Source organism: Podarcis muralis, chromosome Z (assembly GCF_964188315.1).
Source record: "Podarcis muralis chromosome Z, rPodMur119.hap1.1, whole genome shotgun sequence".
Lineage (NCBI taxonomy): Eukaryota > Metazoa > Chordata > Lepidosauria > Squamata > Lacertidae > Podarcis > Podarcis muralis.
The window spans coordinates 45,336,715-45,350,186 of record NC_135673.1 but is presented as its reverse complement, the minus strand read 5'-3'; the positions used below and the strand labels follow the sequence as shown (position 1 = coordinate 45,350,186).

At 43.0% G+C, this 13,472-nt stretch overlaps 1 protein-coding gene across 6 annotated transcripts in view; it reads right to left on the bottom strand.

Moving 5' to 3' along the window:
• Nucleotides 1-39: 39 nt before the first annotated feature.
• The window catches only part of MCF2 (MCF.2 cell line derived transforming sequence), a 72,897-nt gene continuing 59,464 nt past the window's right edge, over nt 40-13,472 (bottom strand). For 4 of the 6 annotated variants that reach the window (XM_077922692.1, XM_028715315.2, XM_077922696.1 and 1 more), the window contains 7 exons: nt 13,055-13,133; nt 11,869-11,932; nt 10,834-10,982; nt 10,344-10,456; nt 9,480-9,592; nt 5,976-6,076; nt 40-2,544 (listed from right to left, as the gene is read on the bottom strand). In XM_077922692.1, the coding sequence (XP_077778818.1) occupies nt 2,504-2,544; nt 5,976-6,076; nt 9,480-9,592; nt 10,344-10,456; nt 10,834-10,982; nt 11,869-11,932; nt 13,055-13,133 (660 nt within the window). In that variant the 3' untranslated portion in view covers nt 40-2,503. The remainder of the gene's footprint in view (nt 2,545-5,975; nt 6,077-9,479; nt 9,593-10,343; nt 10,457-10,833; nt 10,983-11,868; nt 11,933-13,054; nt 13,134-13,472) is intronic. The other 2 variants (XM_077922693.1, XM_077922694.1) reach the window with 1 other exon arrangement.

Below are 13,472 nucleotides of genomic sequence, written 5' to 3'. Positions count from 1 at the left end.
TAATTCAAGCAGCATAAAACTCCACACAAAATGAAAATGTCTCATATATATATATTTTATTTAACAATGTTTATAATTCTTTTTAAATATAGATTTAACACATTTTTACAAGTACATTTACAGTATAATTTCTAGGCAGGGCAGAAACCCTTCTGGTTTAGTTTCGATATACATTTTACAGCTCAAGTGGTAAACCTGGCTACTCTTAAGGTGTCGTCAAAGATTTGTGCAAATTTTTCCAAAGTCCTAAGAGTACAATCCTATATGTGTCTACTCAGAAATAAGCCCAGCGGATCTTATTCCCAGGTCAGTGGGTGCAGGTTGTAGCTTAAGACTGTACATTCAGGCTTGCAGAACTAGCCAGCTTCATAAATAAAATAGTGCACAATTCAGAACTAGAAAGACACAATTAAAAGGCCAAGGTGTGTTGTGGTTGCCAAGACAAAGTATTTAGGTGTGGAGGTTTGGGGTTGGTTTTTTTGAAAAATGATCTCCACAGCATGACTGGCTTCTATATGGCAGTAATCTACAGTAAAGAGTAAAGAAGAAAGGAACCCATTTTATATCTAACTAGTAACTAATGTAACTTTGGATGGTGCTTTATAGAATATCTGTTAAAACGGTCCATTTGGAATCCTCACAAGGGGCCCGCATATTATAGGATCCTGCCATTCATTCTACAGTGTCGTTTTCTTGCAGAGTGGTGAACAAGCCAACAAATGGCACTGAACAGAACAACAGAATTGTAGAGTCAGAAGGAACCCAAACCACCACCTAGTCCAGTGTTTCCCAAACTTGGGTCTCTAGCTGTTTCTCTCCCCCCCCCCCCAATCGTCCCTGACCACTGGTCCTGCTAGCCACGGATGATAGGCGTTGTAGTCTAAAAACAGCTGGGGGCACAAGTTTGAAAAATACTGATCTAGTCCAACTGCCTGCAATGCAGGAAGTGCAGCTAAAGAATCCTTGAAAGATGGCCATCTAGCCTCTGTTAAAAAAACTCCAGTGAAGGAGACTCAGCCACCTAATATATCACACAGTAAGTATTAGCATTAGAGGTGACTATGAAATGGGTGGTTGGAGGAGAGAAACTATCCCCGCCCCCAATACACACATTACCAGTGTTTTTCGAACTTAGGTCCCCAGCTGTTGTTGGACTACAACACCCATCATTCCTAGCTAGCACGACCAGTAATCAGGGATGGTGGGAGTTGTAATCCAACAATGGCTGGGGACCCAAGTTTGAGAAACACAGCATGATTAGGCTGATGAAATGTGTGCTAATGCACTGTGGCAGTACAAGCTTGGAATCTGTGGTTCAGAAAGCCAAGTCTGATTTTTTAAAAAAATGTGTTTCTCCCCTTCACATTGTGGTGCGTAAGAAATAATAATAATAATAATAATAATAACTGCAGCTTACTGAGACTGTATCAGTTCTCGTTTGCAGGCATGCAAACAAACGCCTGTCTTGAGCCGTTGTGAGTAGTGAGGTCACAACACCTACCCTGTGTTTATTGTTCCCATATGAAATTTGAATTACACACATTACGTAGAACTACCTGTATGGACACATGAATGTTAAGGGCAGAGATAGAACGAAGAAGCACAACAGGAAATAAATTATGTAAACTTCATTTTAAAAAGAATGAAAGAGAGGGGACATACTCTCTCTCCTCCATTCCAGCATCACGTGATTCTCAATAACAATGCTGAAGAGTACAGTCTTAGCACAAAGAAGAACATTGCTTTTTTAGTGCAAACAGGGACACTGAACTCAGTTATGGCACGTGTGTTCCCCAAAAAATCACAATGTAAACTTGGACACTTACTAGATCACCCAGGAACTCCAGGGTACCCAATGGGAGTTTTGACAATCTTGAGTTGTCAAATATGATCTTGAACCACATCCTACAGATACCCTGGGCTCTGGATCAGAACCTTAGTGCAAAAGGAGACTCCACTCCTTCGCAAAAGTATTGCATCATCCAGCCTGAAAGATGGTCATATGTTGTTGAGATATATTCATGCCTGTTCCAGAGGGGCAACAACCAATGAACTAGAAAACAGCTTATTGTGACTATGTGGTCTAGACCCAACTGAACATAGGAAAGTGCAGCCAACCGCAGTGACGTGTGGTTGGGAAACACATCTTCAAGAGGAAGCATCAGGCATCTTAATAAAGGCAAAAGAAACCACCCAATTAGTTATTAAATGTAGTTCAATGGATGCCATGGAGAGGACGGGGAAAGTCCACTTCATGTGAAAACAAAATGGTACCCTATTTTCCATTGGTGCAAGGAGGTGGGAATTAAATATGCCAAAAAAACAAAAATGACTTCTACTGATGGCCATGGGGAATGTCGATGGAGCTGTGATGTGCTGCAAATGTTGATGGATGACAGAGAGGTGGATCTCCAGCCATGGGTAAGTCCTCCCTCTTGAACAACCACTTCAAATCGCCACTGCAGCATTCAAACATGACATGATATGAGTTCTCCCTTTAAATTCAGGGGGAGCTTAGCTTTCTCGTCTTATACACGGCAGCGTCTATAAAGCAACAAAGAGCAATATTAGCATTAGGAGGAGCGTATTCCAAGAATACATAGGTTCTCACGACCATGCAGCTTATAACTCCTCCATTCCCGAAAGCACAAGGCAGCGTAGGACACTTATGGAAAGGAAGAAGCTGGCCAGAGGCAGGCTGCCTTCTGTTCCGAAAGCCAGCAAGAACGAACAAATAAGAGAAAACTCAGTTCAGCAACTTTGCATTCCACGGACAAGTCACAAATCATTAAGGCTACATAGACACGCAACTTAAAGTGCATAAAGAGTGCAATCCAGTGCATTTAAATAGCTTTGCAATTTGACTGGTTGAGGTTCTGCTACAATTCCTTTCCCCGAACACACACCCCCACACCCCCACGCAGCCCCTTGATAATTGCAAAATGTTATCCAGCACACTTGTGAAAAGTGGAAATAAACCCATAGTTGTCTCCAGCTGCTCAGGACAGACCCAGCGCAATTAATGGACCTACATTCATCATGTCCATTCATTTCAATGGGTCTACACTGAGTAGAACTGGTGTTGGGTGCAACCCCTCCCCTAACCCAATTCCAAACCACCAAACACCAGCTAAAAGGCAAGTTCACTTTGTTAACGCAAAGCTATTGGCCAAGATCCTACCGATAAACAAAACTCTTATCAGAGATTTAATAAACGGGACCAAACTGGCCTATTAACAGCTGTCAGTTCCCAGAGGGAACAGACCCAATATTCCCACTGAGATGCCATCAAGCTGGTCATACTTTCTTTCTTAGGTGCCTTGAACTCTGGACATATCTTACAATGTATTTGTCAAGGTTACAGCCCTAGGCCCTGGTTTACAAATTGCAGCCCATCAAGTGTTAGCTCAACTTTTTTTCTTTTGGCGATTCTAGGCAAGATTAGGCAATCTGCAGCATTTGTGCATTCTTTGGCATAAAAGATAATAAGGTGGGATTCATTTCGAACCATGAGCGTTTAAGTGAGAACTATGACTTGGAGATGCCAGGCCACAAAGACATGGAAGCATGGAATTAATGCAGCGTGCAAAAATTCATTTGAAAGCAGAATAGACCAGGAAGTTGGGGTGGGTGGGGTGGGGGGAGAGATCTCTTATTAAAAGTGCTACTTCTTGGTTGAATATGATATAAAGGATGGAGTATAAAGCACGTGGACATGAGAGACTGCTTTACAGCAGGTAAGGAACCAGCCACATTTTGGCCAGCAGAACAAGCCATTTGCTTTTTATTATATTCCCACCTTTTCCTCAAGGAGCTTAAGGTGTTGTGTGTGCTTCCCCCTCTCCCCATTTTATGCTTACAACCACCCTGTAAGGTAGGCTAGGAGGCCACCCAGTGAGCTTCATGGCTGAGTGGGGATTTAAACCCTGGCCTCCAAGGTCCCAGTGTGATACTCTTACCATGACACACCAGGCTAGCTTACTGTGTCTACTATGAGCCAACTGAGCCCACTTTATTCTTCCCTGCTTAGAGCTGTATCCAAACCAATTGTTATGGCTTGTTTCACTTCAAACAAAGCATTTAGATCAGTGTTTCCTCAAACTTGGGTCTCCAGCTGTTGTTGGACTACAACTCCTTTCATCCCTAGCTAGCAGGACCAGTAGTCAGGGATGATGGGAGTCCAATGACAGCTGGAGACCTAAGTTTGAAAAACACTGGTTTAGATAAACCAAGGTTTGCTCTTGGCTCACCAATCCTACTTTGCATGAGCGAATGGAATCATGGTTCTTTGGTTCAGGTGTAATGTCAAGCCAGCAATTGTGTCTTGTTTTCCCCACATGCTAGTGGGGAAGAGTGGAGCTGGCAAGATTTGCTTGTGCATGGTAAACTGTGGGTTATGGCTTACTTTGATGTGTAGACACTGCCCATATATCTATATAACCAGCATTGCCTGCTCTGACAGGCTCCCTATGGTCTCAGGCAGAAGTCTTTCATATTACATATTACCTAATCCTTTAAAGAGGAGATCCCAGGAATTTAACTTTAACGTAGGAAAATCTCAGATAAAGAAGTCTTGGTTTGGATTCAAGGCTATACCATAGTTTATCATTACAAGAATGAGCTGCAGTGAACCTTGCAAATCTCTTTCCTCTGTCTGCCCTCAACCCCAGGATAGCAACAAGGTGAAGTTTGGAAACTTTTTCTTCCATTTTAGATTTTTTTAAAAAAGATTTGACCATGTCATCTACATGCAGACAAACAGTGATTAATCCTAATTATGGGTTAGTTGAAACTAGTCAACTTCAAACCATGGTTTATGAAGCTGGCTCGTTTCGACTAACTATAATTAAGATAAACACAGTTTAGGATTTGTGTGAACCACTAAACAGTGGTTAATTTAAAATGGAAGTGAAGACTTTGGATCTCCTCTTCCTCAGGGTCATGCTGGAAATGAGGGGAAGTGCTTGTTCTCCTAATGCTAAACAATTGTTTAGATTTACGTCCTAATGCAACCATTATCTCCTGGCTTTTATCTGCACTTTATCCTCTCCCAGTGTAAAAAACAAAAATTGACAAATGAACCCTTGTTTCAAAAGAGACAGTGTGCCCAGTGACAACAAAAGGCCCTGAATCGTAAGAGGAAAAGAACTGGGGAGTAAACAAAAGGTATCCCATTAGAAACAAAGGTTCTGGACAAGAGGTGAAGGATTTCAGGTATGCCTCTCTGTTGAATGTCCCTCCCTTTCTGAGACCCACAGGTCTCTGCCTCCACCCATCCTCTGTCACTTGATATTAATATTAGCACTGGATCAAATATATTTTTTCTACTCAGAAAGAAGAAAATAACCTGCAATTAACTGAGTGCAGAGGAATGTGTGGCCATTACTGGAGCATGGATGAAAAGTCCAGCCTTTCTATGTAGAATCAGGCTTTTGCACAGAATCTTAGCTGAATGTATTAGCTGTCATTTTGAATGAGCCAGCATGTTCCTAGTCCTCATTATTTGCAGAGGAAAATGTGTGTGTGCAGGTTCTGCACACTAGAGGGCTTGAACAGGCCTCTCATGAACCAGGGAACAAGTGTGTCCTGGTGGTTAGTTAAGTGATTACATGTTCACCTGGATTAGATGTTAAGTCTCCTGCCTTTAGCACTTATTACCATTATTATTATTATTTTTTATTATTATTATTAGGCAGTTCCATATTTGCAAGAAGTAAAATCAAAGTAAGCAAATGAAAAGGAGAGGGGAAAGATTGTATCATACTACTGATAACTTTTCAAAGCAATTCAGATAACTGATTTTTCTCCCCTGCTCAGCGTAATTCAAAAAAACTGTGGCGAAAGCCAGGGTTTCCTCTAAGCAAGCAGCCAATGCAAAGCAGCCAGTGCCTCCAAACTCCTGCAGATTCCAGTTCCAAAACAGTTCAGAATGAGATACATATATATATAAATATATGCTCATCATCACAGGATACCTGCATCTCGGGCATGGCGAACACGACAGTCCCCGAGAATGATTTGCAAACTATTGATGGGCACCCAACCTTCTTTTCTTCGGTTGAGGTTTTTGACCAGCCTTTTAAGATGATAAAAGAAAAGAAAAAATATGCATTAGAAAGGTGTACAAGAAAACCAATGTTTGCACATATCTATACACAGAACGCAGGACGACCAATCTAAAGCACAGTTTTATGGCACCTTAAAGGCTAACTCATTATTATGGCATAAGCTTTCGTGGATTTACATTCTTAGGCTCATGAAAGACAAGGCAACCAATGGCTATGAGCCATGATGGTGTTGTGCTACCACCAGTGTTAGAGGAAGTGTGCCTCCGAATACCAGTTACCACAGTGCACAAGTGGGAAGAAGACCAAGGTACTCATGTCCTCCTTGCTGACTTCTTATTCAGGCACCTGGTTGGCCACTGTGAGGTCAGGAAGCTGGCTCAGATGGGCCTTTGGCCTTGCTCTTCTTATGTTCATAAGACTAGAGCCCAAATCCATAAGGCAAGGGCCATAGCTCAATGGTAGAGCACTTGGAGGGCATGCAAAAGATCCCAGGTTCACTCCTCGGTATCTCCAGGTAGTGCTGGAAATTTGGGGGAGACAACATTGAGCTCTAGGTCCAACTTAGTTTCCTATGGAGTGGGATATCATTGCCAAGTGAATGAATACACAAGGAGGTGGGTGGGGTTCGTAAAGCACAGAGTTAAATGTCAACAGCATGTTACAGTCTGTGGCAACCCAGTTAAAGCCATCAGGTGTCAAGGAGATAAAGAACTACACAACTTTTAGAAGACATCTGAAAGCAGCCCTGTACAGTGGAGGCTCAGGTTGCGAACATGATCAGTGCGGGAAGTACGTTCGCAACCCGCAGCGCCGCGCGTGCGCATGCGCGGGTTGTGGTTCGGGGCTTCTGTGCATGTGCAAAGCGTGATTTAGCGCTTCTGCACCGAAACCTGGAAGTAACCAGTTCCGGTACTTCCGGGTTCAGCGCAGTGCGCAACCCGAAATCGCACAACCCGAAGCGTCTGTAACCCGAGGTATGACTGTATTGGGAAGTTTTTAATGTTCAACATTTTATTACTATTTTTTAATACGTGCTGGAAGCTGCCCAGAGTGGCTGGGGAAGTGTGCAGAGTGTTGACAATAACTGGTGAAAGAACAATAATCTTTCAGCACTGCTGAGTAGTTTAACGATGGTAGTGAAACAGGAAGCTGTTCTCTCTATTCAAAGCCACTTAAGCTCAAATTATATTGCCATTTTCATCACCAATGCTAAGTTTAGTTGCTGAAGGTTTGCTTAGCACAGCATTGAGCTGGTTGAATTCTCATAGGCTGTGCTTTTGAATTCTATTCCTATTTAACTCCAGTCTCTCATCTCTCATCTATCTACTTACTATCTACGTATGTATGATATGTGTGTGTGTGTTGTGAGTAAATTCAACCAACCTCTTGCACTTGGAACTGGGTGTGGAGAGGTGAATGGGACACAGCTGTGGGCAGCCTGAGGAAGGACCCTCTGCCCTGTGTGGATTTTCGTAATATTTTGTCCAGGTTTTCTGTTGCTGCTTCAATTTCCTGTACACAAGAAATTGTGTACAGGAAGATATTTTAAATATAGGAATTAAACAACCAAATAATCATTCAAAGTATGTATTTGGCAAATGAGGAACACACCATGAAGCGGCCTGTAGTCTAATAAAGCTAATAAAATTTGTTAGTCTCAAAAACAATTACCGTATTTTTTTTGCTCTATAAGACTCACTTTTTCCCTCCTAAAAAGTAAGGGGAAATGTGTGTGCGCCTTATGGAGCGAATGCAGGCTGCACAGCTATCCCAGAAGCCAGAACAGCTTTCACTGCGCAGCGATCCCTCTTGATGTTCTGGCTTCTGAGATTCAGAATATTTTTTTTCTTGTTTTCCTCCTCCAAAAACTAGATGCGTCTTGTGGTCTGGTGCGTCTTACAGAGCGAAAAATACGGTAGTTTCTTTAAAAAATAACATTTGTTAGTTGTGGCTGGCACCCATTGGGATTGGTATGGTGTAAGGCTGGAGTCCAACAGCAGATGGCGCCAGAGCCAAGGACTGTCTGAGCCAACTAATTCTGGTTTTGTCCCCATCACTTTATTTGCTGAGTTCTAAAGGGGCAACATGGGACGCGGGTGGCGCTGTGGGTAAAAGCCTCAGCGCCTAGGGCTTGCCGATCGAAAGGTCGGTGGTTCGAATCCCCGCGGCGGGGTGCGCTCCCGTTGCTCGGTCCCAGCGCCTGCCAACCTAGCTGTTCGAAAGCACCCCCGGGTGCAAGTAGATAAATAGGGACCGCTTACTAGCGGGAAGGTAAACGGCGTTTCCGTGTGCTGCGCTGGCTCGCCAGATGCAGCTTGTCACGCTGGCCACGTGACCCGGAAGTGTCTCCAGACAGCGCTGGCCCCCGGCCTCTTGAGCGCACAACCCTAGAGTCTGGCAAGACTGGCCCGTACGGGCAGGGGTACCTTTACCTTTACCTTTAAAGGGGCAACACTGAGACTCAACAGGGAGAAGCTGAATAGCCATGCCATCCCTGAGCTGGTTGTAAGGAGCAAAGAATGCAGGGGGGAGGCTGGCTGAGGGCAGGCCGAGGTTGGTGGGGCTGTGCCCCATTTGCCACAGTGGACGAGCCTTTCCTGTTTGTTAGTCTTTAAAGGGCCACGAGACTCCTTGTTGGTTTTGCAGCAACACAGGCTGACATGGCTACACCTCTGAAAGAAGTACCTACATATTACCAGATTCAAGAGATTACAGCTTCCTCTTCACTTCTCATTGTTTGTGTATTGAAGCTATTTCTATACTGCCTTTCATGTAAGAATCACAAAGCAGTGTACCAAAGTTCAGTGAAATCACACCGAAACGAAACTCCAGAATAAATAAAACAGCAGCCAACATAAAGCCAAAACAAACACACTGGGCTGTGTCTGGCATTCTCTGTCTGCTATTGGGGAGTGAGTTTCAGTGCTGGTATCGCAGAGGAATCCAGTGTGACAGCTGCACGAGGTGCACTCATTGCACCACAGATTGTGTGATCTATTTTGCAACAAAGTTATCGGAAATGTGGTGTGTGTTCTCTTGGGCAACAACATTCCACTGGGACAAAACATTTTGCCAGCGGAACAAAGTTGCAGCTGAGTGAATTTAACTCAGTGCTGCATTTGTTGTTTAGTCGTGTCCGACTCTTCGTGACCCCCTGGACCAGAGCACGCCAGGCCCTCCTGTCTTCCACTGCCTCCTGCAGTTTGGTCAAACTGCATTAGATACAATTAGATACAAAGTTTGGTCAGTGCTGCATTAGATACAACCAATTAAATTATCATGGGTATCAACGTCCAGAAAGGCCTGAGAGAATAAATGAGTTTTAGCAGGTGCCAGAATGCCATCAGTGTCAACACCTGCCTTAATTGTTGCTGCTACTCCTTGCTGAAAAAGAAGATCTGGGGTGCTCACCATTGTCCTTCTCCATCTTCGTGCAATAGTTGAATCACATCCCCATTTTTCACTAGCAAGTCTTCTGAATCGCTCATCTTGCAGTCTGCCAGGGCTTTATATTTTCCTGGGGACTGAGACATCAGGAACAAAGATATGGCTTATTTCCAGAGAGCAGTGCCAGCCTCCCAGGATGCCAAACCTCCCCTTAAAAAATAAATAAACACTCTCACACACTCCTAATCTATTTAGAGCAAGGCCACATCTGCACTATGTGTTTAAAGCACTATGGTATCATGACTTCCTGCAAGGAATCCTGGGAACTGTAGTTCATTAAGGGTGCTGAGAGCTCTTAGGAGACCCTTATTTCCTGCAAAAAGGTACAATTTCCCTTGGAAAGAGGGGTTTGTTGTTATTATTCAATAACAGGGAGAAGCAGCAGTACTGGGCCCAATTTCTCATGGTGCACAGAGTAGCTTCAGAAATTTACAGTTCCCAGTAACATACCATTCACCCGAAACGAATCTGGTATGTGTATTCTGCAAAGTTGTGTGTCTGTGTCAGGTTTTAAATCTGCTATTCAAGTCATTCTTAGATAAATTGTTATAATTGGTGTGCGTGTTAATTGTTGTTGTTTTTTAAAAAATCAATTACAAACGAATTTGATATAAAGGGGAGAAACAACAATAAAAATATCAACAGTAATAACAACAATAGGTTACAGGTACAGAGCCATCACAAAAAAGAGGAAAACATAACAGGAGCAATGCCAGTTGTGATTCATGGATGTTGATATTTTTATTGTTAAATCACACCAAGATGTTTTATAGGAAGTGATTCCTATGTGGAAATAAATCAATAAACAGTTCAAACGGTTCAACTAACCAACTGGTTCCCATCTTCTTCTTCCGTGTCAGAACACGTCAAGAAATAGTTATGGCTGGACCAATCATCAAGTCCTTCGCAGATTTCCAAAGAATGAGACATTCCTGGCCAAGCTGCATGGGGAGAAAGGGATGCACGGTCATCACTGCTTACAAGGTCACTTGCAGAACATTACTACAAAATCCGGGAGGGAGAATCTCCAGCTCCCTTCATCCCAAACCACTGGGCCATGCTGGCTGGGGATGATGGAAGTTAGAGCTCATCAACACTTGAAGGTTGGGCTTTTTCTGCATGCCTCCTCTGGGCGGTGGGTGCAACCAGAAATGGGGCATGCATCGGGGGCAAGCACTCGCTTGCTCCCCCCCCCCATATGTAGACGTGTGACCAGGGAAAACACACCAACCTAGCTGGAGAATGGACATGTGTCCCTAGATACATTTGGGGAAGAAGAGATGAGATTTACACAGGCAACACAGAGAAAATTGCACACTTGGGCCAAAGAATGAAGAAGATGCTATCAAGCTGCACATACACCTGCTTGGCTTGTTCTGCGGTGAGGAAGCCACGCTCTCCAAGGCCACGGGGCTGGTACGCTCAGAATCATTTTCCTCTGAGCTTACGGAGGCTCTTGGTTGTTTTCTGAAAACACACAGAGTCTGTTTAGAGAAACTGAGGCAACAAGACTGACCAAACTATGAGCAGGTAATCCCAGCAATACCAATGTGGCGCCCATTCCTAAGCATATGCAGTGGGGGTGTAGGTGCTGATCCCCCCTCCCATTCTGGGTCCTGATGCAGTTCCTCCAAGCTCTCCACCAACTTTGCCAGGTACAATCGAAAGCAGTGGGTGAGAATTGTCTTTTGAGCACTTTACATGATCAAGCTGCTATGAAATAGGTGCACTTCAGTTTTTAGCCCCTATAAATGATTCATGTGCTTTATAGTATAGATTTATTAACGGCTATGTATTCCATGATATACGATTAAGCAGTTAAGAACTATGCGCACTTTAAATTTTTTAGCCTCTGTGAACTTACGTGTTTGTTTCAATATTTTGAAATTGCAAGCTATCATATCTGCCTTGGCAGAAATGCAGTCTAAAAATCCAATCAATAATTTATATACACTTGGTTAGGGGCTGCTGGTTATATTATTGCTGGCATGCAATTGCACTGGAATGTTTATTGTATTTGTCATTAATTGATAAGGTTTAATGATTGATAGTTTGTTTTATGATGACTTTAAAATGTTACAATGTTCATACTGAATTATTCAGTTGAAACTGAATTACTATATGCTGGAATTCTGTGTTATGTTTTGAAATTGTGTAGTGTCTTATTCTTAATGTAACGATACACTGATTCACATTTTAGGAGCCACTTGGAGCATATTTATACAGAAAATCTTCAAACAGATTTAAATAATAAATACATAAAAATTTAAGGAGAGAAAGGATTGAACCGGGTGGAGCCCAGCATCTTGATGTGCAGAAATTAGCTATTTTGTCTCAGGCCCTGCTGACTTACCCATCACTCAGAGGAGGGGAGAGTTGGATCTGGTCTGTACATGAAGGAGGTTGTTGCTTCTCAACTGTGAATATAATGCAAATATGGATTAGCTTTTTGTCATGTATCAGGCGAATGTTCATAAAATTAGGTGATGGAGACCATCAGGTGCCTAGGTCTGGACTAAAAATCCTGAAGCAGGTAAGTCCTTGGCTTGATGCAGCAGGCAAATGGTTTATGGACCTCCCCTTTTAACTAGCCCTGCATGCTGACCTCATTCTTGGTAAATGTGGGTTCAAATTTAAATTTCTCCAGTGCCACCTATTCATCTCAACCAGGGGTACAATATGTTTTGTGGTCTGAAGGCTGGAGAAAGATAACGCATACAGATTATGGATAGAAAAAATATTCTATGGATAGAAAACAAATTCTATCTCAATCAGACTTTACCTCAGATTTGCAAAGTGGATCCCCAATGAGTGTTTGGAGATTTTTCCAGAGGGGAAAGCTAAACTGCAAATGTTTTGAAAGAGCAGTTCGTTCTATTTCCCTTTCTTTTAATTTTCAAAATTGTTCTACAGCATAATTCCATCAATGCACCATTTTACAAGTTAAAGCAAACCCTATTTAATATTTTGCTTTTCAGGTGCAAGCATTCAGAAGCTGCATGCCAGAATTTGAATTTCTGACCAGAATTAAACTGGGGCAGAACATACCAGGTACAGTGGTACCTCGCAAGACGAATGCCTCGCAAGACAAAAAACTCGCTAGACGAAAGGTTTTTCCGTTTTCAAGTTGCCTCGCAAGACGAATTTCCCTATGGGCTTGCTTCGCAAGACGAAAACGTCTCGCGACTTTGTTTCCTTTGTCTAAATAATAATTCGCAAGACGAAAAATTCGCTAGACGACAAAACTTGCGGAACGAATTAATTTCGTCTTGCGGGGCACCACTGTATCTGAATCCTGGAATAAATGTCAGAATGGAAGTACATGAGTTCTCACAAAACTTTGGTGAGATCTTGCAAGATCTCACTGGAAGTCGGTGCCGCACAATGCAGGTGAGAGAGTTGTACTGGTACCAGTGGGGCAGCAGTAGCAGGAGGAGTTTTTCCATTTCTCCTCAAGCGGCAAAACAGGACACACCACCCCTGCTATTCACATCAGGGAAATCCAGAAGGTCCACCCTCCAGCCAGTCCTCCAAGGTACCTTTGATGAGTTCCTGCTGCTTAAACAAAACCTTTCTTATTTCATTTAGCCATGCCATCTTCAGCTCAACCGTTTGTGCCTGACAGAAGAAGAGAGAACAATCACTTCTCTGCTACCAGATGTTAAGAAACATGCCCCTCCCAAAAACAACCAAAGGAAGGTGTGGAAAAAAGAACAGGTGTTGGCAATCCCATAATTTATTCATCTATTTTGATTGACTGATTACATTTATATACCACCCTTTCTTCCATGGAGCTCAAGGCAGCATGCATAGTTTTCTCCTCCCCATTTCAGCCTCACAACAACCCTGTGAGGTAGGATAGGCTGAGAGATGGTGACTAGCTCAAGGTCAACCAATGAGCTTCATGCAAAAGATGTGAGGAAGACCAGTTAGATCAGATTCTTTTTTTAAAAAAAA